At 45.2% G+C, this 26,266-nt stretch overlaps 1 protein-coding gene across 1 annotated transcript; it reads left to right on the top strand.

The window, feature by feature from the left end:
- Positions 1-1,775: 1,775 nt before the first annotated feature.
- LOC135378878 (uncharacterized) lies at positions 1,776-21,548 on the top strand. Its single transcript, XM_064612027.1, has 6 exons — positions 1,776-1,853; positions 3,103-3,235; positions 4,377-4,522; positions 15,204-15,262; positions 18,403-18,492; positions 21,342-21,548. The coding sequence occupies exons 2-6, from the start codon at positions 3,137-3,139 to the stop codon at positions 21,494-21,496; spliced, it is 549 nt and encodes a 182-aa protein (XP_064468097.1). The 5' UTR covers positions 1,776-1,853; positions 3,103-3,136; the 3' UTR covers positions 21,497-21,548.
- Positions 21,549-26,266: the final 4,718 nt, after the last annotated feature.

Genomic DNA, 26,266 nt, shown 5'->3' with positions numbered 1-26,266 from the left:
GATTTTCAATGCCGTATACCGACGTCCTAGACCTAGCACACGAGCAGCTCTTCTCGTTTCATGCCCTAACATGTGTTGGAACGCTATGTTCGAAAACGAAACGGAAACAAATTTAGTTAAGTGACAGTACATACTCTGTACCTAAGATAATAAAGCACGGTACTTCACTTTGACCGAAGCTCAATGAAGCAGCAAAAATACTCCAAAAGCCGGGAGACGGCATAACTACGCCTAGCGACAGCGGTATACGGTATTCAAAATGCACGGGCCCCGACATTCCTTGGCTACATCTCGTAACATGTGTGCCGTATAATTTGCAGCTTGTGTGTATGGAAACTTTTAAAGCTTTTTCGAAACGCGTCCGAACATCTTGTCCCAGCCTGTCTGCATGACGCAGCAACCGGGTGTACCGGTATGTCTTCCACTGTTTTGAGCCATACCAGGCTTATATGCCGAGCTTATGCATAAGCTACTAGACGGATTAACGCGCTAGCATGTTAGCACGCTCATCCGTTTAGTATGAAGACATATCAGCATTTTTCAACACAGTGGGGAAGGAAATTTTCAAGCAGGCAATGGCACTGCTAAAAGCAGACGCTGGGCAGTCCTTTTCAGTGCGACGAATATAGTGGAGTAGGTGCCATGTAAGGTGGCGTGCCTAAATGCAAAGCGTACTTCCGTCTCCAATTGACGTGGACAGCCTCCCTTGTCGCCGCTGCTGGGATGGAGAACATATCTGTTGTCCTGGGGCCTCCCAAGCAGACGCCGAGTCTGTGCACCTAGATACTGAGTAGTCCCTATTATTGTTAGTATGCTGCCTGGTGTTTGTTTAGTCTATTTTGTTGGAATAAAAATAGTTTATTTCTCTGGTGTGTGCAAAATCCACAAGAAAGAAAAGAAAAAGAAAAAAAACATTATGTCTTATCACATCGTTTCAACCAAGGTAATCTGCTTTATTAATGCAACTAATGCAGCCAATAGTATATCGCTAAATTAACCTAGTCAACTTAATGAATAAAGTAACTCTAAAAGTACTGTGTACATCTTCTGCAGTATCTGTAAGTGCATCAGCGTATTTTCTCCTGCGGGGTACTTGCAGCTATCGTTGAGATACTTTAAAATTCTGTTAGCAGTACCTGCCACTCAGATACATTTCAGAAGCATATTTCACAACCACGGTAGCTATACAGAGGAAACTGAAAGGTTAAAAGCTGAAATGTTGATTACAACAGACAGGAAAGTGAAAGGTTGTTTACAACTTTACAACAGAGAGAAAACTGAAAGGTTGATTGCAGCAGACATGAACCTGAAAGGTCAATAGCTGCAGCCAGTGGGGTATAAAAGGAGCCAGCATTCTGCATTAGTACCGTATTCGATAGATCGCAGGTAAGTCACAACTCACATACATGACCGTATAATCTTATATACCGTACCGTGTTCCATGTTGTAGCCGTATACTTAACCGTGTATAACCATAGGTCTCTTTGTATTACCCTTTGGATGAAGATGTGTGCTGGTTTGGCTAGATGTCAACCACCGTCATATATGTAAATGTTCTTTCATGCACTGAGGTTGAAATGGTGAAAGGCGAACTACCCCCTTTGTTATACTATTCTGAAATATTTTGTCATTTTCTTATGGAATGTGTAATGCTAACTGCAAGTTAAACGCTTTTTGGCATACCGCAGACTGCGATGTGCAGTCTCGCGTTGGTGCATGCACGTCAAGATATTCATATTGTCGCGCAACTTCATATTGTCTCCTCTAGACCAATAATGCGACAACGACGCTGATGGAGAGGACGACTATGATTCCTGCATTAATTATGCAACAGATACGTACAAACAAAACAGGTACGAAACAGGTCCACTAAGAATTCACAATGGCCTTCCCACGACGTCCATTTCACATATTTCACTCTTGATTAGTAGGATTGTAGGAATGTACCCAGAATCCAGAGCGTGCCGTCCGAGGGATGCCAATGGGCGGTATATGGCACCATGAGAGAGTGAGATGACCAGGGTTGTGGACATATCGATATGCTTTCTATTCCAAGAGAAACCTGACAACATAAAACGTCACGATAACCACCGAAAAAGAGGGTGATAGGTTACAATTATTATATATTATGATATTATCCGCCCATTTACGTAGCGAGAGAGCTGTGGTCATGAGTGACTCCGTGACTCTCTCCCCATATTACACACCTCATATTCCTGGCGTACGCTTCATATGCAACATAAGACGCCACTGAAAAGTCCCGAGTCTTGCCACACGAAATGACGACGACCGGACATAAACGACTCACAGCTGTAACACGTTTACAGAAATATACACACAACGACGTGTGGGGAAGAAAAGTTAACTGACTCGGGGAAGGACACAACTAAAGGACGATAAGGAAACAAGGGCAACGAAAGCTGAAATCAAAGCTGAATGAAAACAAAGTGAACAGTGAACAGAACTAAACAAAACCGTGAATGAAAACAATAGAGACACTGCCTCTGAACAAAATTTGCTGTATTCCGGATGACAAGTGACTATCTAAGAAGGCGATTTTGTGTATCAGGGACCCGACATATCACTAAATTATTGCCCGAAAATGGTTGGCAGTTACTACACAACTGTAAGTTGCAGATAAATCAATGGCAGTATTATTTCTGTGATTAGCTAATCATTGATTTTGACACGGTGATATTCCACACTTGCAAGCATAACGGGATTGAATACATGACATTTTTCACACACAAGGAAGATAAATGTAAGAACGTACGATTAATCATTTAATAAGATCCAGACTCTGAAAAATGGGGTTAAGACTGCCCAGCCAAAAACCATTTTAGAGACGCAAGTCTTCTGGAGATAGACAATAAAGTAGTAAACCAGATTACCTCATCTGGGGTTTCATTCCAACCAACCATTCCCGCACATTCCCACAACGTCATGTGTGTTTTTTTCTTTTTTTTGTATGCTTCGATCGTGCGGAAGATTTTGTGAGATTAACTAATTTTCATTCCACAGAAAATGAGCTGCGAGTAAATTATCGCGGAACAGTAAATATTTCCAAATTAATTTAGTCGGTATAAATTGTGACTCTCCCAGGTTTTACTATCAGCGACCAGCAACAGCTCTCAAAATGCTTCAAATGATTGTTTTCCTCATCGGCTTCTGCTTGGTCGGCATCGTCCATGGTGCAGTAAACACTTGTCAGACAGGTCCCTATGACGCCGAGAAAGTAAGTTTCCTACCTGTCTAGCGTGATCTTATTTCACAGGCATTTCAGTGAAATAGGTTATGGTTTAAAATAAATTCTGCCCTTTTTAATTTTCAAATGATTGCCTATTTTTCTCTTTGCAATGTCGGTACGCATTGTGCATTCACGCAACGCTAATGTGTAAAGCGAAGAAAACACCACTTGATCGAGATAAAGGAAACGTGGCATCTGTTTGAACCATGGGGGAAAGAAAATGAGGCGCTTCGGATTAAAGGGACTATTGCATCCGGGAACGTATGTATAACACTGATAGGGTAATGTTCGTCACCGCATCAGAGTCAATTTGGCCACATTTCTCTTCCGAAAACTGTTTACATATTAAATAAACGAGTTATAAAGGTTCGCATTCCATCTGCAGCCAACACGATGATGACGTAAGCGAGACACACGAATGGGAGCGCAACGCAGGCGATTCTCTCCGAGGTAGTCTGCTTGGCGTTCGCATCGCAATATACTAAGTGAAAAGTCCTCAGTAAATACGCTGACTTTCGCTTACCCGTGTGAGTCCTGACGTAACCATGTTGCGTGAAACACGGTGTTACGCTCCTGGCTGTACGAACACGCTCGACGCTAACCAGAAACAACATTCCGCTAGCCGATCACAGTGAAGACCACGTCCCCTAGCATTCCGACCCACCCGCCCGCCTGTCGGTCGGTCGCCAAGGCTACAGGCCCCCTCCGGCCGCTCCATGATTGGTCTCCTCCGCATCAAGGGGTGCGCACTGATTCGCCTCGTCTGTGTGATGTTTCCAGAGAGCTGAGCTGTACAGATACAGGGTGTTCCATGTAAAGTCATAAAAAATTTTAGCTAGCGATGTACTCGCCGGACGATCGTAGAACCTTCGGCAATGACCTTCTGGAATATTTTGCCGTCATTAAGCAAGATTGAACAATTTTTAATTGAGAAAAATATAGTTTTTTAATTCAACTTTGAAAATTGCAAAATTAATCAGTGTCTTCTAGTTTCAATACATTGCCGTGGATGAGCTGCCGTTGCACATTCTCGCTTACTCAGTGCACATTACGACTGTGTTACTTGAACCTAGCAAAGGGTTGTGTTTCAGATGCATTCACTGACTACTGTCCTCGCTCTCTAATTTAGAGCATTGTCGGACCCGGCGGCGGCAAGTATTATCTGTTGAATACGACACATCAAGATGAAAAATCCTGTTTGTATGTGATTCCTCCAATGAACGGCACAAAGTTCCCCGCTTCCTACGAGTTCGGGTACAAGGAAAACGGTACATGGTGAGTACAACAGATGTACGGTAGTCATTGGTGGAGTGTCACAGGTGTCAAAAATGAAATCAACACGAAATACAGAACAAAAACTAATGTTCGAAGGAATCCTGTTTGGCGTCGAGTACACGGCGCACCTACCTCTCAAGAGAAAAGTGATATCATGATTATTTGATGGGAGTAAGTAGCTTGTTCTTCGGAACACTCCCTTTAGGAGTAAAACTTACACGTTCTTAGAGGGAGCTCCACTTCACTCCGTATTCCAGGAGTACCCTTGACAACAGTTACAGGTTTCATTATGACACCGTGAAACGTGTTCACCTGCACCTCATTTGGTATCGTACACAAGATTCCTGATGTAGTTGGCATGTCGGTACGGTATGCACCTACGAGCAAGCCGACACCACGGCTGCATCCTAGTACATGCTTGATCACTTCATGTATGAAAGGTAAGGAAAAACAGGAATGGAAGCGTGATAATAGTAAAAAAGGGGGAGGGTGTGCAGTTATTTCTTTCTGCAATAAAAATAGTCATACAGAAGTCTGCAGAAGTACGCAGAGAAAGCATGCGATCTTCACTCAGCCGCCATATCAGATTAGTGTCGGCAGCGTTCATTAGTAAGCTTCCTACGCAGTAACCGACGGAATATGTATTCAACGAAATTAGCGTGCCAGAAGGTCACATGCGAATCTACGTATGTTCTTCCCTAAGAGTTAATACCGTCAACAAAGAGCCTTAGTGTAAAACCGAAGCAAACGTAGCCACGACAGTGCAACATCTAAGTGGGTGTGCACTGTATGCACACCTTTATGAAAGAATGGTCTCCATATGAGAAAGAGGGTGATGTCGCATGTAACTTCTTGATTAAAATTTGGAGAAGAAGGGGATATCTATTTCTAGTCAGAGACTTAGTTGACAAATGCAGGAAGAACGACGAAATAACTGACGGAGAAGGGAGTGAAAATTGAGTCAAAGTGGGAAGTTAGTCCATCGTGACTCGTTATTATTATCCATGACGTAAACCTCCGAGAACCCCCCGAACAGTAAGGGACACGCACATATACAAGTCCCAAACACAGATATGTCCGAATACACAGACAACCATAATTTATACAGGTGTTTTAGGCAATACACATTTTTCATTTAAAAAAAACTATAAGGGCTATAGACAAACTGTTTTCATTTCTATCAAATCTGGGCCGGCGGACGTTCTTGGCCATATGTTGCTCGACCGTCAAATGACTAATTCCCTAAAAATCGTTAATTAGCTTTTTTATTATAAAAGCTGCGAAGTTGTCCCAATAAGAACATCTCTTCCTTTCGGTTTCCTGATACCGTAGCCGTTCTCCGGTAGAAAGAAAAATCCGTTCGGTAGATCGTCCGCAAAAAATTCGAGAAGTTACACTATTTTTTTCCTTATTCTGTTCATTGCGCATCTTCGTAGACGCGTCTTTCCTTCACCACCAGTGTGAGATGGTGAAGGTGTAGAGGAGGTGGTATCCCTCTACATGAGTCGTGACCGGCGATGATGGAATGTCCCAGCGGGCAGATGGTCGTGGCCTCACGCTAGGACGGTGCCGGTAGAGCTGCCGTGCCAGCGCCGTAGCGCGTGGCAGCAGAGGCACGTCTTCGTCATCACACACGGGCCGCCACATCACTCCCCCCCTCAGACGCGGCGCGGTGTAGAGCTAGCGGTTGGGGTCCGCGTCGATACATGAAGAGGAGGAAGACGGGCGACACGTGGAACAGGGACGACTTGTTCAGAAATCGCAGTAGCAGCAGAATGGTTGGTGCGGGCAAGCGCTGACCGGGCGGGTTCCAGGGGCGGTGTGAGGGCAGGTATGCCGAAGTAATTCAGAGAGGGGCGACAGAACCGCGACCGGTTCGTGAGCGCTGGGCTCGTAGTGTTGTCGCCAAGGAGACTGCGGGGAGGACCATCGTGAAGCACGGGGAGACCGGGAGTAAAACTCACTGTGGCCTCCGTGCGTGTCCCCGGTGGAACGTTGGTCCCGGAGCCTCTTGACCGCATCTGGACGAGCTGCCAGTGTCTTGTATGGAAGCCTGGTGGGAAGGCGAGGCGGGCAGGGTTCTTGGACCGCAAGCGTAGCAGATGCGTGTGGGGCGGTCGACAGGGGCGTACCGCGACCGGTACAGGAGCGTGATGCTCGGGAAGGTGCCGCTGGTGGAAGCCCGAGGAGTGCCATCACGAAGCGTGTGGCGACGTGACGTGGAGTGTGGGACCATTGCGACGTGAGCTGGGTAGATGGGTACAACCACGGTGTTTCGCGGCCGGGCGTTGCGATGAGTAGAGCCGCGGTGGATTGGCGTCGTCGCCTAGCGGTTCCTCGGTTGAACGATGCACCGCACCTTCGGAGATGACTTCAGAGGTGGGCTTGCAGGAATTTCGGATGGTATTGGGCCGAATTACGCCGAACATGGTGCTCGTTGTTCGGGTCACCAAATGTAGAGGAGGTGGTATCCCTCTACATGAGTCCTGACCGGCGATGATGGAATGTCCCAGCGGGCAGATGGTCGTGGCCTCACGCTAGGACGGTGCCGGTAGAGCTGCCGTGCCAGCGCCGTAGCGCGTGGCAGCAGAGGCACGTCTTCGTCATCACACACGGGCCGCCACAGTGCCACCACTGCCGCCACAGTGCCGCCTCATGCGTCGAAGATGAGCTTTAACTTGCAGAAACAAAACAAAAACACATGTATCGGGTGACGCTATCGGAACTGCCCTTATCTTGTGTTGCATTTTCAGTTAATATTTTTCCAGGACGCAAGAGGGCGAGGATGTGTTTCACCCTCTCACAATGGGGCAAAGGAAAGACGGGTCTCCGAAGAGGCGCAGTGAACAAAATAAAGAAAAAAAAGGTGTTCCTTAACAATTTTTTTTTGCGGACGAACGGATTTTTGTTCTGAAAACGGCTACGATATCAGGTCACTGAAAGGAACAGATGTTCTCAGATAACATAACAGACAAGAGATAAAAGACAAGTACGACAAATACGAACAACGTTCGATTAGCGACCGATGCATTTGGACGAAGTGTAGCGACTCGCCAAGTACAGTCGCACTGCCAGATGTACAACGGTTTTCTTTATCTTTACTTTCTCTTTTCTCCTTCTCAGAGAACACTGCGCTCCCGTCCTCTCTTTCCTTCCTCTCGCTTCCCTTTTTCCCTTGCCGCACTCTGCGGCTGAAAAGCTGTACAGGCCAGTGGGCCTCCGACCGTTGAAGGAGCTGGGCGATTGGAGACCTACTCAACTTCTCCGTCGTCTGCAACAACTGCTCGGAGAAAAGGCCAGCACCATTGATGAGACTCTATTGCGGGAGCTTTTCCTTCAGCGCCTCCCAGCCAGCGTTCGTATGATACTGGCGTCAGCGAAGAGCACGACGTTGTCGGACATCGCCAACATGGACGACAATATCATGGACGTTGGCTCCCCAGTCATCGCTGCCGTCGGATCCCAATACGAACCCCCGGCTATCACGGAACTCCGGAGGGACATCATAGACCTCAAAGACACGTTAGCCGCACGGGACAGCCACGCCATCGATGACCTCTGCACCGAGATGAACAACTTGGTCAAGATGGTGCAGTCGCTCGGCCCAACACAGCGAGGCCGCAGCCGATCAGCTTCACGCCGACCAGCGCCAGCCCGACGACAGTCTCCAGCGCCGAGCAACAATGGTAATGCACTTTGCTGGTATCACCAAACATTTGGTGACAATGCCAGACAGTGCCAACCACTGTGCTCGAGAGCGGGAAACGGGACGGCCAGCAGCTAACGGCGGTAAGCGAAGCTGGTCACCCACCCACCCGCCACAGACTCTTCTATGTAACGGATGGCGTCACCAAACAGCAGTTCCTCGTCGACACAGGTGCACAAGTGAGCATCATCCCGGCGTCAACAACGGATCGCCGTGGCAAACCGGCTGCACCTAAACTCTACGCTGTGAAAGGCTCCGCGATTCACACGTACGGTGAGCGTGCCCTTACCTTGGACATTGGCCTGCGACGAACATTCCGATGGATATTTGTCGTTGCTGATATTCCCTACGCCATCATCGGAGTGGACTTTCTACGCTATTTTGGACTACTAGTGGACATTCGCCAAAATCGACTTCTAGATTCAGTGACATCTATGACTACTCCTGACACGCTATCACGCCTTCTTTCACTGAATCTCACCACCATCCGTCCCGGCCTTTCAAACACGTTTTCCAACATCTTGGAAAAGTACCCGTCTCTCACCCGTCCTGTAAACACTGAGCTACCTGTCAGCCACGATATCAGCCACCATATCGAGACCAACGGACCGCCAACATTTGCACGACCCCGTCGGCTGTCACCTGAAAAGCTGCAGATCGCCCGGCGCGAATTTGAGCACATGCTGCAGCTAGGCATCATCCGACCATCTTCGAGCCCCTGGGCTTCGCCGCTGCACATGGTGCCCAAGGCTACTTCAGGTGATTGGCGGCCGTGCGGGCACTATCGTGCTCTTAACCGAGTTACGGTCCCAGACCGCTATCCCATACCGCACATACAAGACCTGACCGCATCACTCCGTGGAGCGACCATCTTTTCACGGATAGATCTGAAGCGGGCGTACCACCAGATACCCGTCCACCCCGATGACATACCGCGGACGGCAGTCACCACACCATTCGGACTGTTCGAATTCGTTCGTATGCCTTTCGGATTGCGAAACGCCGCGCAAACGTTTCAGCGCTTCATCGATCACGTCGTCTGCGGTATGGACTACAGCCACGCGTACATTGACGACATTCTTGTTGCAAGTGCGTCACCTGAAGAGCATGAGGAACACCTAAATGCTTTGTTCGCAAAATTGGAATAATTCGGCATAGTCACCAACACGGCGAAGTGCGAATAGTGTCATCACTAGACTTTCTCGGACACAAAATCGACAGCAACGGAATTCGATCACTACCAACGAAGGTTCAGGCAATCACGGACTTTCCAGCTCCAACGACGAAACGTCGCCTGAGGGAGTTCTTGGGACTTGTCAATTACTATCGCCGATACGTTCCCAACTGCGCCGAAACCATCGAGCCTCTTCACAAGCTTCTCAGCAAAAAGCATAAAAACGACAAAATTGGACCGTTGGAGTGGGGCGATCGAGAGAACGCTGCCTTTGAGGATATCAAACGCCATCTCGCCAACGCAACTCTGCTAGCCTATCCACAGCCGGACGCGCCAACATCTCTTATGACGGATGCGTCAGACACCGCCATCGGCGCCGTCCTCCAACAGCGCATCAACGACGAGTGGCAGCCCATCTCTTTCTTTTCTCGCAAGCTGAGTCCGACAGAACGCAACTACAGTACATTCGGACGAGAACTCCTTGCAGTATATTCTTCAATTCGCCATTTCAGTCACTTCCTCGAAGGACGCGAATTCACCGTTTTCACTGATCATAAACCACTGACACTTGCTCTGAGATCGGTGAAGGCCCAGTCCGGATCCCACACATCTAGAGAACCCCGGCAGATGTCGTTCATACTTGAATTCACCTCCGACATTCAGTACGTGAAAGGCAATAACAACGACGTCGCCGACTGTCTTTCTAGGATACACGCTGTAAACTCAACGCCACCGGCTCGCACCGACTACAACGCCATTTCTGAAGCTCAAAAAGATGACCAAGAACCCGTCCAAATTTCAAGTAGTCCAGAAACGTTGACCTTCCAGAGCATCACTCTTCCAGATTCCAACACTACCCTTGTGTGCGAAACATCGATAGGAAAAGCCCGACCATTCACCCCTCTAGCCTTTCGAAAGGACATCTTTCACAGCATCCACAACCTTTCCCACCCTGGCATCAGAACTTCCCAACGACTCACCACGTCAAGATTCTTCTGGCCATTAATGAACAGAGACGTCAGGCACTGGGCTCGCACATGTGACGCGTACCAGCGCTCTAAAATTCATCGTCACACGTCCAGCCCCATCTCAACCTTTCCGGCACCAGAAGCACGCTTCGCGCGAGTTCATTTAGATATTGTGGGTCCTCTTCCCTTGATTACTTTTAAACACACTCAACTGCTTCCGTGTTCTCCGTGCCTTTACTTGTGGCGACCCGACAGAACAACTGTAGTCAGCAAAATCATGGGCAACGAATGCGACCTCTAGCTGTGACAGTTGACTGACCTCTCACTCACGTCGTTGGAGGATCGATATATGAAGGTCGCCCCCACAATCCTGCGACCAAGCTTAAAGGGATGTCGGCGTACAACAGGGGCTTGTGGTAGAGAGGAGTGCATGTGGATTGGTCTATGGGAGGTCTTTTAGTCTGAAAGGTATGTAATCTAATCTGATCGATTGCCTCATCCACTACAAAGTTTCATCTGACTGAGCTGGAACTTTACCTCTGCGTTGGAGGAGCCGAATATTTAGGCATTGTGACGACTTTTTAGTTATTTTCTGGTAAGACAAACAGGTGCCTGTTTGGGACAGTTGGAATGAAAGATTGAGGAACTGTAGCTTGTCATTGCCCTGAAGCTCCTGAGTGAACTGCAAGCAATGCAAGCCGTCAAGAACCTCCTGCAGCGTTCGGATGCCGCTCAAGCCCTCCGAGAGGATGCCATCGGGATCCTTGCCTCCCAGAATAAGTCATCCTTCGTGAAACCAGATCAAACAAGAGCCTCACTTCCATCTCCAGATTTTCTTTCCTGTCAAAACGTACAAAGCTAGCTATCCATTCCGCAGCATCGTGGAGAATGTGATCCTGGAACAGGGTGCCGTGAAGTTTCAGAATGACTGAGGTCTCACCGTGGACACCTTCCTGCATCTTTAAAGGAGGTTCATCTGTGCACGTTTCTTGCTGAATTTAGCGATCGGATCTACATGGTGTCCCGGAGAAGGTGTCAGTGAGTTATAATAGAAAACCTACACCACCTAGAATCATGCGGTCAACGGCATTTGTCCTTACTAGGTTTTTGACACCTCCTGACGTGAATGTCATGTAACGTTAGTTTATTTCTGGAATTTTTTCCGAACTGAGCTCGGAAATTTCCCAAGTAAAGGTCACTCTTTGCACATAAGACGAGCACAAAAATTGTCTCCGTCTTTTAGCAACACAACCAGGGCTTGCAGTTCACTTTAGGAACTTCCTTACAATGGCAAGGTGTAATTCTTTGACCGTTCACTCCAATCTTTCACTCCAATTGTCCCGAACAGCCTCCTGTTGACCTCACCAGCAAATACTTTACTCGAAGATTTTAACAGATTCCGTCGTTAAATCAGCTCCAAAAGACGCTCTCAGAAAGTCACGTGTACAGCTCTCTAACCGAAGCCTAAAGTTTCAGATCGAGAATCGTATTCCACTGGTTTTCTTCTATCAAAGATTCAAATGTTGGCAAGAAGTGTTCTTCTTTGAATTAGTTGGCCTCTGTCACTTCAAGGAATCGGGTAGTGAGAATTCCATATTCTCATGGGTTTTCTGAGAAAAGTAGCTGCGTCCTTTTCATTTGAAAATGTTTTTCTCTGTGCTTTCAAACTCGCCGGAATGGTCACAGCGGTATAATCCCACAAACTAACCAAGACTGTCAAGATAATGACAGACCAGGCAGGGAAGGGTAACGGACGTATTTTCGTGACAGTTTCCATTTTCGTTACTGTTATCCGTTTCTGATGCCAGCTTTTCAATTTCGTTTCCGTTACCGTTTCCGGTAATGGAACGGCTGTTGGAGAGCTGCGGGAGGACAGCCTGTCCAGGTCTGTGAGCACCCTGTTTTGCCGAAGTGCTGCTTCGGTGTCACGCGTACATGTGACACAAGTAATTTTACGTCGTTGGGATGCGCACATCTTGCAAGATTTTTCTTTCTTTTTAACGTTGTAACATGTCCACAGTCTTCAGTCTTTCAGAGTCCAGCAGCTCAAGATGGGCGTGACCTTCATCCAATGTCGCATTCATAGGCGGACGCTCGCAGTAGTAATACTGTCATAGCCAAAAAGAAGTAGAAAATAAATAAAAATCGAATGCTTTCATCCTCGTGCTATGGTGGGGTAGAGTGCGTGGAGCCTATGTTTCGTAAGTCTCATGTGTTGGTGTCATTGAGTTATGAGGACTGGGACGAGTAAGTAAGCGAGGGATGCACCCTCGAGATCACTTCTATTCTCGAGATCCAATATTGCGCATTCTTTCCATGCTCTCGTGGAGTACTTAGAGCATTACAGGGAATGAAGTCATCAAAATACCAAAATAAAATCAAAAGTCACTCAAATGTCATCGCACAACAGGAATAGCCATTACCCGAATTCAATGCCGGATGATAATTTTCGTTTCCTTTTCTGTTTCCGGTAATGGATGACAGTGGTATGCGTTTCCGTTTCCATTATCGTTACCACCCCAATTTCGGTAATATATCGTTTCTGTTTCCGTTACCATTACCGTTACCTTTCCCTGAGAACAGGTGTGGCCCCTGCATTAGAAATATCATCTACTCCATTCCGTTTTCATGTTGGGAACAATATATCTCCCAAACGTCACAATGCCTAAGTGTTCGGCTCCTCCAACATAGAGCCCAAACATCTGTATTACGCATAATGTAAAACCCCGAGACTTGGGAACACGAAGGGACAAAACACGAAAACTCAATCATACTGAAAATTTTACTTCACATACAAGAAATATATACACAAACAGAGGGAAAAGAAACAACCACTTGAGGACAAAATATGAGGTCAGTTCGGCGTAATGAGAACTCTGCTCAAGGCTGGACCGAGAATTTCGGATGGGTTGCTGACACAGTTCCCACAAGAGGTTAGGCAAAGGGTCTCTCTCAAATGCCTTCTGTGAGGGTCCACTCCAGAAGCCTTTGCAATTGTTTCATCCCATAGAGGGAAGCAATCTAAGCATTCCTCCAAATGCTTGGCAATTTCGTAGTTTGGAGCTTTATTTTTTTACTTTTAGTGAATGCTCTCTCGGACGATCATTTACGCAACGTCACCAGCTTGCTTGCTTCCTAGCCATTTTTTCATCTGTATCACATCTGGTATCCCAGAGGTAACTAGGAAGTAGAAACCAAAACTACACACTCCTCGAGCACAAAAACCACATGACCTCTGGCTTATCAGGCCCGGGAAACGATCTATCTGGTCATCAGATTAACGCCTACTCCGATCACCTGCACCGCTACAAAACAAGTGATCCTCAGACGCGAACGACTGACGGTCATTTTGAGCTTGGGAACATCGTGTTTAGGCTTCAGCTCATTCACTTAGCGAAATTTACCAACTGGTTCCTCAAAGTACATGTTCGTTTCGGGATATTTAAAGAAGGGTGTCAATGTAAATAATGACTGGCTCTAATTCAGCTATATCGCATTCCTCCGAAAACGTGTAATTTAAGAGATCATTAATGCACCTCTCCTTAGTTAGACGTTCAGCTACATATGGTCACCGACACGGTGCCCGCTTGGTTGTAGGATCCATCCGAAAAAAAAAAGTGTAGGGCTCGTATATTTTCTTTGAATAATCTGTATATTCTAATTTTCCGAACGACCATGTTTTGGATACTTTCACAAAACGGCTTCGGTACCGAGAAGTATTCGATGCTACATGGTTAGTAACGTGTAGAGCAGGGGTCTCAAACATGGCGCCACAGCTAGGCCATTCTCTGCCCGATGGCCCTTGACCACCGAACAGAAGAAAGCTACTCTCTCTCTCTCACTAAAATAAATAAATAAACAACAGAGAAATGCCCTTCAACAACTTTATTTTCATAATGAGGAATGGAGAGTTTCATCGCCAGGTGCGATACTTTACCGTCACGGGATCTGGTATTCGCGTGCACGTTTGCATATCAACTATTGCAACGAATGTTAGTCTAGAGCCTTAGAAAAGCAGCAGCCTCTCCGGATGGCATCCGCGGGGACAGAGGCAAAAAACTCGATACGGAACATTCATGTACAACGGCCATTGTATTTGAGGTGGTGGTATGCCGAATGAGTTCGCCGTTGTGGGTCTGACAAAGGGATTGAATTTTAAATTCTTAAGACTCATATTAAAGTAACGAAGGCGAACCCAAGTGTCAATAAAGCGATCTTCGTCTATCTTTTATTTCTCTATTTCTGTTTCGGAGTTGATACCGTAAGGAAATCCAACAATACAGTGCGTTTTCCTTACCTTTCTTTTTTTCTTAATAAACATATCCCCCCCCCCCCCCCCCACCTACAGTGTGTAAGTAAGATATAATTTTAGTGCTCCTGATTAATGACACACTCGTTTCTGAAGGAATGCGCATTTTCCCGATCTGCTTTTTATACAGGGTGTTTTCTTGCTAATTCGTTACAGAATTTTGTATCTACTAAAATAGCAGGCATAGCAATATATTTAAAACTAGCAGAGCAACATAAAAAAAAAACACTTTAGCAGGTGAGTTATACGAACCAGCAAACATCCCGTTGGACGGCGTTTGCAAGTACTGGAATTTAATCAATGAATTTTAGCTAATTAGTCGTCCAGCAGTTGTATACGCTGTCATACATTGTGTTTGCCTGGTCGTATAACCCTCAAACGGCATTTATTTTGCTCTGGTAGTTTTTTTTTTCATAAAAAAAAATCTCTAACGAATAAACAATCCTGTATTTTGAACATCCGATTTGAAAGGCCAACTTGGCGATTCGTCCTCGTGTTACCAATTTTCGGCGATTGCTCTGCAGGGAAATGAACGAGGGGTCAGTTTTTGGTCAAGGGCCACACATAATTGACGAAGATGAAGGTAAGTTCTTCAAGCCTGATACAGATTGAGAAAAGCAAAAATAAATAAATAAATAAAACAAAGGGACAGTAATATCTGTCCATCAAGGCCACGTAGCGAGGATCTGGCCTCCTGCACCCAAGGCGACTACCTACACTCCTACCTTCAGTGCCACTGTGAGGAAAATCTCATACGGAGGGGAAAAAATAAAACGGAAATATGCATTCGCTTGTGTGTCAAGGAGTCGAAAAGTATTCTACGAAGATATATCTGAGACATATCGCTCTCGGCGGAAGCCACAAGCCAGTGCACCAGAAGCGGGGTTCGTAGTTTGCGATGTAGGATGTTGCTTCTCTTCCGTGGAAAGGCACGTGGGTTAAAATATCCCGCTGGAGGCGTATGCCTCATATTTGACGGTTGCTTAGCCACAAGATTGCATTGCACATACCATGTTGCGATGTGGCCTACATGCTCCTGTCCTAACCAGCTTTCAAATTTGATTTCCTTAAGTGATGAAAGTGAGTTGCGTTTGTGGATTAAACGAGCACGTTGTAAGTATTGCCCCGAGGCCTGTAGTGCGAAAAAAAAATGATAACCGCAGCGAACGTGTGCAGTGGAGAACGAAAGGAGAGAGAACAAACGCGTCCGAAGGATACGTAAAATCTGCAAGCGTCAGGCAGACCGCGCAGCTTTAGCAGACGCCATCCAACCGGCGGTGTTCCGTTTTCGTGCCACACTCGCTGTGTCACAAACACAGACATATGTGTCAGGTGATGACGAGATGGGCGATGGGTGGTGCACCCTCGCTCTGTGCTGCCGAACAGAGTGGATATCATTTGTTTTGTTTTTCTTCAGTGTAGCGTCGCGGTTGTCTCGTGACGTAAAGACACGAACTATTGATTATTATAACTTTTTTGTTCTAATTTTGATCATCAAACTATCACCACAAGCACCGAGGAATCAGCACAAAGCCGGGGTGTCCCCCACATTGAGGAGTAGCGAGCCGGTAAAACTGGTTGCGAATTCCGTTGACCAAGCTGGGTCGAGTTTTTTTTTTTTTTCTCCGGGAAGATACAAAAATTAAACAGTTGACAGAACCAGACATGTAGCGTTCCATCCATTAGGTGAGGAGAGGCAAAACATTCTACTCCTACTCCTACAAAACAACTACTCCTAGGGGCAATACTTTTTGAGTATGGAGCGAATCCCATGGAGAAAACGAGCAGAACGCGACCTAGACAAAATAGGTATGTGCGCGACTGATGAGCGCGGTGATGTCAGAGATTTTATTTGCGTTGGTTTCACTAGCAGCGCCGGCATTTTTGTTAGTACTAACAAACGAGTACTACGACCTGTAGTAGGTAGTGATTCTGAGGAATCCTGGAGCGGCGACGTCCCCATACACACGGCGTGGTCCATTCATTCCTTGAAAAGGGACCAGAATTGCAGCGATGTTCACTATGCAAGGCGTGCTTCGCTACTACCGACGGCAAGTAGCATTCCATTGTGGAAGCGAATACGTTTGACACGGGTTACGGGTGCAACAGGAGTAGGCAATTGGCCTACCGCTGTCGTGGGGCAATATTTTCTCCGTCAATTAAATTCCCCATTTAAGTCTGCGGCACAGCGAGCGGAAGACGATGTGCATAGCGGGACAACGCAGACGAAAGCATGTTTTTTTATGGAATCCACGAGGCTTTTCTTGTCCTCAGGGCGGGGACAGGTGCGCGATAGCGTCGATTTCATTGGACGACAGCGAGCTGGCTTATCGTTTGATCCGCGCTGATGTGAATAAAGAGTTCAAAATTTGCGCTCAGGCTTTGTGTTTCGCCCCTTACCGTTTTCGCGGTTTTACCCACATCAGTTTTTGCCCCTTTCATATTTCACCATAGGAGCTTGCGGCGGCGTCCATTAACGCGAATTACATACCTCAACGTGCTACTCTAAAACTGTCCAACTTTAAGCACCAACGAACGCAGCTTTATTAGTTAAGGAATTTAATTTCACAGGCTCATCAAGACTGACATTCACTCCTCAAACAATATTACGTCTAAAAAGGACATATTGAAATTCGTTGATGCAGTGCCAATTTTCGAAGAGAAAATAAAGCAAGGAACAAAAAAAAATGGCGCGGCTTACAAGAAAAATCCTCTTCAACGTGTAACACAAGTACTCAGCTATCTAAGTGTGGAAATATGCCTTGTCCGATGTTCATCATTTTGCCCCTCTCACACAATAGTTATCTCCAGCACGTTCCTCTGCGGACTATTAAGCGTTTAGTGGTCGCGATATCGAGACCAACTTTATAAAATTGATTGTTTAGCACGATCAATCGTAAGAGGTCAGGCGCTCCAAAAGTAAGGCAGTCATACACCCCGGTTGCATGAGACCGCTTAGAAGCGAACCGAACCGGGTTAACGGCCCGGTGCGCTCATATAAACGCTTCGGAGCGCTCCCAAATGCGATTCAACTTGGTCCGCTTCAGAGGGGTGGATCGAGTCGGTACGATTCCCTTGGAGAACTCATGTAAACACCTCGGAGCGCTCCTATTGCGTCCCCAGTAGGTGGCGCTCTACGGATTTCTGCGCGCGTTGCATCATGGGAAGTGTCACGTGGCGCTCCGCAGTTGGCGCGCAGTACGAATTCCGATTGCTGTTTTCTGTACTCGACTCATGGTACTGATACTTGAACGTCCAGGCTGTCTTTCCGAAGGAATGCCATGACAGCACTAGCGGAAAAAAGTGTACTCGGGGGCAACCCAGCAGTCTAAACGCTGTTACACGAGAGACAGCCTTTTTCAAGGTTTGAATTTAGCGGCACGAAATGCGGATGCGCGAACGCCGCTTCGTCATACCGGATCATCATCGCTATCAATGCTAGGAGCGGCTCCTGCATGAACCCATGTAATCTATATAGTTCCGGCTTCAATCTCGCTGCTCTCCGACTCGGTACGCTTCTAGCCCGCCCATGTAAACGGAACCATTAGTCAAGGTGCTCGGCCGGTAATCGAGAGAAACCTGGTTCAAATCCTGGCGACGTCTAGCTTTTCCGATGTCTGCCTTACTTCAGTTATGCCTACCTTTTCTTTTGCAACATCGCATATCACCATTTGATGTATTGTACGTAATTATAAAGTATGTTTCGTCTGCTGACGTTAACAGTATTTGGAGCAACCAATACCACATTGGTTTACACCGACTACCGGCAGTGTAATGTTGGCCTTCTTTCTGGAGATCGTATCGGCGGACCACGTAAGTAATTATCCTGTTCTTTTATTTTATTTTCAGACCGCAGTCTCCTTTGGCTATTTCCTTTACTGAAGTACACAACCATGGGATGAATAAAATAAAAAGACCTTACTCCATCGGGCTATTCGAAGCCAAATGATGCCGCTTAAACTCCTACCATTTCCTGTGAATTGTTTTTATGACTCCTTCTCACGCAGAAAGCAAGAAGGCGCTGTTCTTTTCTGACGTTATCGAGCTTTATCGTATGCAGAGCCCTCCAAAGCTGAAGTGTCTAGCCAAAACCTGTGTCGTGTTCAGCAGAGATTATACTACCTATGTAAGGCTTAAGCAATGTTAGAAAGTGTCTTCTTAGATAGGGGGAGAGATCGTTTTACCGTACGTAAACAATTTTCAACATTAGGCTCGACGTTCTCGGCGCGTGTGGTATGCACGATATTTGCAAACATTTTGTGTAAGTTTACATTTTTTTACAATATAAAAATCTGCGACTTTACCTCAAAATTTTTTTGGCGAATACCGCCCGCATTGTAGTTTAAACACACACACACACAAGAAAAACTCAGTCCCTCTGGTGCACTGTAAACCGCAGCAAAAAAATCGGGAAGTTGTGAAAATCCGACAAAATTCATATTTTGTACCGAAAAATTACGTACGATGAGATCGGGATAGAAGCGTGATAAACGTGTCATTTGATAAAGCGTCTTCTTAGCAATATCTAAAGAAAAGTCTCAGCGGTACTATTTGTGAAACTCAAATATTACTCATCAATTGAAGGCAACTTCCCAAACGTACGGGTGCTGCGGCGCATCACTTGCGAAAATTGTGGATCTTGACGTACGTAGCCATGATTGTTAGCTGATGCCGTAATATGAACCTCTTTACACCCGCCCAGTGCACAGCATCCATTTCGAGGGAAAAATAGGGGTGCACGCTTTGTCCCATCTTAAAAAATTCTGCGAACGCTCATGCAGTGGTCGGAGTCGCAGGTCACGAGTGCCTAAGGAGTTTGCATTACGTACGTGCAACAGAGAGAGGGGTGCGCTATATCCTAACGGAATACGGATTTAGGAGTTACTAAGCGGTTATTCACTGATCACGCCCGTTTTTATGCAAATGATTTGAGGATATGGTACTTACTTCCAAAGACACGCTGTAGCAGACGCTGTCTTTCACTTGCAAGACGCATTTCCGCTTGGTTAGTGTCACGTCGCTGTCAATTCTAATTTCTAATCTCTAGACGTACTTAACTAGCGCCTCTCGTTTTCGTCAGCTGCAGTATAAGCGCGGGTATGCTACCAAGTTGCGCGCTTTCGGCCGTATCTGGCGCTGAAGGATATGGTTCGGATACGTTCAAACGTTGCGCAACGTTGCTCAAACGTTGTGCAAGAGGCCTATAGCCTCAGAAAATGCACGCTACGTCCATGTGGTGTTACTTCGTCATTTCGCCGCCAAGAGCGACGCGTACATGGAAATGGTCCATTGAGCTATGTAAAGCATCGTATATTGTTACATGTTATAAGTATTTAAAGAGATTGAAACATTTATTTTGCTGAAAAAGAAGCTCCCAGACGGACTCCGTCCGAAAGTTTGTTTATCAGTAAAATAAACGTTTCAATCTCTTTAAATACTGATATTATTCACGTGCGAGTGATAAACTTCTAGCATTTTTTGCCTGTTAATTATTACATTTTGTTCACCTTTTCTAAGACCAGTTTTAAATGTTCTGCACTGGCCAAATATAAATCTCTAAGGTGCAATAAAAGGGTTATTTCAGTTAACACATCACTTACAACATTATTAGCATTTACTTACGCATTATTAGTTTTCGTGTAGTAGACCCATCAGCCACGAAGATCACAGGTGGGCGCATTGAATGAGCGTCAAAACAAGCATTTATAGAGATTGAAACATTTATTTTACTGAAAAAACAAGCTTTCGGACGGAGTCCGTCCTTCATCAGGTGCGATACATCGAACACTTGGTAGAGATGTTTATACTAATGTACATCAGAGAAAGGGGACAAAGAAGGCAGTGAGGAGGAAATACAAATTATTATTAGAGAGGACTGAGGGCGCGAAAAAGAAAATACAAAAGAAAGCGATGTACAGTAGGAGCGTTACCGGAGACAAAAACCGTTGAGAGATCTCAGGTGAGATCTCTGATGTTCGCTCACCTGAGATCTCTCAACGGTTTTTGTCTCCGGTAACGCTCCAACTGTACATCGCTTTCTTTTGTATTTTCTTTTTCGCGCCCTCAGTCCTCTCTAATAATAATTTGTATTTCCTCCTCACCACCTTCTTTGTCCCCTTTCCCTGATGTACATTAGTATAAATATCTCTACCAAGTGTTCAATGTATCGCACCTGATGAAGGACGAACTCCGTCCGAAAGCTTCTTTTTTTCAGTAAAATAAATGTTTCAATCTCTTTAGATACTTATTTTATTCACTTGCGAGTGCTAGACTCCTCCCATTTTTTGCCGATGCGTCAAAACCTACGAGCCGCAGTTATGTCACGTTATGCCAAATCCGGGTGTGATACATGCAACCTCACGTGCAAGCATTATGCTTGGGAGCACGAGCTGTCATGTTCTAAAAGCGTGAATGCAGCTTCAACGATTTATGTTGTGGTCATTCCAGAGACGCCGATGATGGCGGCGATAGTAATATGATAAAGAAAAATTGGCACCTCGACGCCCTTTGTTTATATACTGTATTGATGCTGCACTATGGACCTCATTGGGGTAGAGTGTCACCCCTGGCGATATGAAGCTCCTCAGTCATCATTTTGTTGTTTGTTCTACATGTCTCTGGTATCGGTGGTATGATATCAATATGATATCAATGTTTTTCAGACGTTGAACTCTGGAAGCACAGCCATGCTCAAGTCGAAAGCGAGGGTTTCAAGTGCTGCCAGACAGCCTTCAAACAGGAACTTAAAAGATTGGGCAAAACAAGCGGAGATGTTAAGCTAGTCAGCAAGGGTTGCAGTTACCCTAACGAGAATTGAACTTGAAGCGTCCTGCACCGAAAGGACAAATAAAAGTTATTTCATTTTAAAACCTGTGTATGAGTTTTTGCTCAGTCTACAATCTGAAACAAAAATAGAAAACTGAACTTCAACCCACAAGATGCCAAAGCCAACCAGAGTCCTATAAAACGTACGAAACTTCTTGTATCATGGTACCAAAGGCATATTCATGACGACTTATATGCTATGCCTTTCTACTTGGATTGCGCAAAAGGGGGCCGCAATAATCGGATACGGCGGCAGCAAGACCTTTAAAACGGGCGACACTCCCTGTATAATGTAGCGGAAGAAAGTCGCTAGTGGCTTGTGCAATGCTATTCTGCTGGGGTTGTAACACAGACGATCGCGAAATTCGAAAAATGTGGCAGTAGTGCCCTCTTTAAAAACAAAACCCCTCGTGTCATGCTGTCAAAGACTTATTATTTATGTTAGGAGTAGCAGAACAAGTCGGAAAACGAGTTGAATTTCTCCTCTCTTTTTTGGTTACAAACAACCAAACAAACTTATTATCAACAACCTTTACTATGCCATTCTAGAGAGATCATAACACAGGCGACCGCAAATATCCGAAAAGGATGCAGCATAGCCTTTCGAAATGGGCGAGACCCCTTGAATCATGCTGCCTAAAATATCTCATCAATGGCCTGTGCTATGCCCTTCTACCGCAAAATACGGAAAATGCGGCAGCAGAGCCCTTTAAAACAGTCAATACCCCCTGTATTATAGTTGCAAAGTCATATACGTATTCGCAACGGCTTATGCTATTGCCCTTCTACTGGAATTGTAACGGACGCGACCGCAAACTCCATAAAAGACTGCAGCAGAGCCCTTTAAAGGTCAGCTATGCCGATATCCCAAATAGTCGAAACGGTTGTCATATTCTGAAAGCCCACATCCAGCTCTCCCCAAAATGCACCTTCATTCTCTCAGTTCGGTACAGTACCATGTAAAAAAAATAGATAATTCATTCCGAAACACACATGGGCGCAGCCATTTTTATGACGTAGATGCACCCGAACGGGCATTGTGACGTGTACGCGCTTTCGTACTTGTCAGTGGATTTCAGCTACGGCTTGTCACGGCTTCACGTATCTGTGCTTGAAGATGGCGGACAGCCGGGTTCCACCGTTCCGCGATAAGTAAACAGTGCAGCAGCAGTGAACTCATTCGCGAACCAACCTCTGTGCGATGTTGTGACTGGAATTCGTCGATTGTGTTTTGTGAGCACGTACAATTTGTATCAAGTCGCGTCTGCGTTAGCCCCTTTACAGCACTTGCCCATTGTAGAGACTGACGTTTCGACAGCCGTGTTAGCAAGAAAATGCCGACAGCGTTTTATTCCTGCAGGAAAAAATTGTGCTATGTATTTGAGAAACCGCATACTGCTATGGCACAAGTTTTACGTACGATTTATCAATGTGCAACAGCGTCGACGATGGTATGTAACGATGAGAGACGTAAAACGAAATACAAATCACATTTTAAACTTTTTGTGAGATTCTGTGCATTTTCCAGAAGCTTTCTTTGAATCACACACTCCCATGTCACGCTGCGTTGTGTGGTACGCTACAAACTACTGCATTTTATGTCTAACATCTGGATATTGTTTGTAATGAGCACCGTCGCACAAAAACATGCACACGAAAGCTCCAGTAGCCATGTGGTTGCACACTATGCAGACGCAAAAGAAGTACCAGAGCACATACTGCCTCTTAGAAATGGTGTTTTTAGAAATGTGGTGTCTGAAGAGTTAGGGCATAGCATAAATCCTAGAAATCAAGTGCACCTTATCCTTCTGTAGAGTGCTCTTTCAATTCACAATGCAGCCCATGGGGTGTAAAAGTGTTAGAGGCAATTATGTGACTTGTCGTCCTGGGTGACATCACTGGCCAGCCTTAGAATTAATTCCGTGCTCAGGAATTATCGTACAAATCGCTTTGCATGTAGGACATGATAAGCAATATGTAAGTTGCAACCTTCTCTGCAGCATTCTCGATTGCCTCTTACCTTTACAGTTAGAGACACGTTACCAAACCATTTGCAAAGGGTACTCCTACAGGGTCCGCGTAACTTGATTTTTTTAATTTATAAGATTTATAAAAAAATAAGTATACAATAAGTAATATAAAATTGATATGGAATAAAAAATAAAACTTATAAAAATAAATGAAAAGGCTTCATGGAAGCAATCCGTTAGCATACCCATTGCACATAAAGTACAATTATATATGCTTGGACATCATCTAATTAATCTTCTGAACCATATGTGTGGCTGCATACGAAATTTTTTAAGCACATGCTCTACCTTCCTATTCCTACATGTGCACACGAATAACAGTGAATATATGTGCAGTGGCAAAAAGCAACGCTAGACTCTACCATCATTGTGCATCTTTAACTTTTCCGCATTTATGTCTGGTAAACAGGGAATATCTCACTAGAAAAGAAGACATTTGTGCAATGTTTGGCAAGCAAATAAATATATTTATTTACATTTTCCATCAATCAACAATGTTGTGACCTGGTGCAAATATTAATGTCAACAAGGAAAGTACTTACAAATTATTCCTATGTGCTCAAATGTAGATATGACAATTATGTTTTTGTACCTCAGCACAGCATAGTTTCAAAATTAACAAACTGCACAGCACCAGCAATCTTAAAGTATCTCAAGAGGGGAATCACATAAAGCTCCAATAATAGACTGTGCAAACAAAGCTCCAAAAAACAAAGTACTTCAAGAAAAATCTGAATAATCGGTTGCTGTTGTGATATGTACTACTATGCACAGTTCATGAATGGAACATGTTACCTCATTGCATTTCCTCCATGTGAGCACTAGAACAGGCAGCTTTTTAGGTCGTTCTTTTCGTGTTTTTCTATTGTCTTTTTCGTTTTCTGTTTTTGCAATAGCAAGCATGGCCATAGTGAAACACAAGCAGCCAATGGCAGGATGAGACATCTACAGTGCGACAGCTAGCTCCAAACTGATATATTTATTAGCAGACTATGGAATATACACATATATGCTGTTAAGCAAATGACAATTTAACCAATAGAATAACAGACAAGAAAAAAGGGTTATATATCTCCCCCTCTCCTCATTCTATTTCACAGGCAGCCCTAGTATCATTCTGAGTGTGCCCGTGCGTTCCCTTTGAGATAACGTATCTCGGAGAGAAGCTAATCCAACAGTGGACTGCTTACACATGCAACTGTCTTGGATTTCTCAAACCACTTGTTATTTAACCGCTGCCTTGAGCTGTGTGTTCTGGAAATTTAATCAGCATCCAGAGTCCCTGCAATGTGTTGCCATGTTTCTCGAGGGCATCAAAAGTCTGCCCTTGGCTCCCTGTGTTTCACTATGGCTCTCAGATACAAACTACCCCATTTCAACACAGTAGAAACCACAGATTTGTAAATAGCATCTGTTGATTGCACTGTACATACCCCCCATATAAAGAATCATAGTGGATACTACATCTTGTGCAATAATGTCAGGAACACAAAAAAAGCTAGATTTGAAACCACTCTTACGTCGTAGTAGTACTATTTGTGTGAAGCTACGCAATTCCTGTCCTGCAAATAATTTAAACCATATGGTTCATCTGCCAGTGTGATGATCCCCTGAAAAGGAATTCACACTTGGCGGGAGCTACCGGTTCTGAAACCTATCCCTGACATGTGTAGCCATCAGGGAGGAAACCCAAGGGCTGCTGTGGAAAAGACAAACACACATGGGCTGTGTTCTCACTGTGTATCAGCTGCTCTGGCTACTAAGAAGAACATGTTCCAAATTAATATAACATGGCTTGACATGATACGCCGGCAAAAGCTAACCAATAAAATTAGTAAAATGTACAATACGTAAACACTTGGCATAACATGACAGTTTCCTTCCTGCATTCATGCGCTACCATTCAACCCACATAAGCAGTGTACTGAATTTTTTTATAGCATTACACGTCGTTTCACAGAACTTGAACAAGATTATATAGCACACGATAAAAGTAGAGTGAACATAATGTGCAGAAAAAATGGCTAGGAAGCAAGCGAGCTGGTGAAGATGATGCACATGTAAAACCCCGAGACTAGGGAACACAAAGGGACGTGTCTGTGTCTGTCCCTTCGTGTTCCCTAGTCTTGGGGGTTTTACATCATGCATAATGTGCAGCTTTCCATTCACGCTTAATGGCCGTAGCAGTAATGCATGAAGGCCACTGCTAAGTTGTGTTGAGAAACACCACTTTATGTTTTTCATGTCTAAATGAAACGTACCTCACCTGATCCAAATTAACCGTTCTGAGTCTGGAACACAAAGAGAAAAACGCAACACACGCCACAACATCAACAGATAAGCAAATGAGCTGTGGCGAGCTCCACCTTGGGACAAAGTCAACAAGTAATTCACCAAAAGCCAATGAGCGCCTGAAATGTAACATCTGTGACTGGTAGCAGGACGGTCCACGTTCAATTCCTGGTGCTAGCACTGACTGGCTTTTTCATGAATTATTTGTTGAACTTTCGATGTGCTTGAGAACCATTCGTCAACCATTGTGTCCTCATGAGGTGATGAGGGTTTGTCATCCCGAAGAGACTCCCTTTCTGGCATGTGTCCTTATGGATGCTCATCACTGCAGAAAAAAAAAGAAGAAAAAGCATTTAATGACAAGAAATGGATATTCGTATTTACTGTATAATGATTGTGCACAACAGAAAGAAGACTTTCGCACAGAAGGCTGTGCTTCT

The sequence above is a fragment of the Ornithodoros turicata genome, chromosome 1, assembly GCF_037126465.1.
Source record: "Ornithodoros turicata isolate Travis chromosome 1, ASM3712646v1, whole genome shotgun sequence".
NCBI lineage: Eukaryota > Metazoa > Arthropoda > Arachnida > Ixodida > Argasidae > Ornithodoros > Ornithodoros turicata.
The sequence above is the reverse complement of the archived record's forward strand: the minus strand, read 5'-3'. Positions and strand labels throughout refer to the sequence as shown.

Excerpts from the sequence above, each read along its gene's own strand:
- LOC135378878 (XM_064612027.1), top strand. The coding sequence starts at position 3,137 with ATGCTTCAAATGATTGTTTTCCTCATCGGCTTCTGCTTGGTCGGCATC. Across the intron at positions 3,236-4,376 it reads GTCCCTATGACGCCGAGAAA|AGCATTGTCGGACCCGGCGG; the intron begins GTAAGTTTCCTA and ends TCTCTAATTTAG. Across the intron at positions 15,263-18,402 it reads CATAATTGACGAAGATGAAG|TATTTGGAGCAACCAATACC; the intron begins GTAAGTTCTTCA and ends TGACGTTAACAG.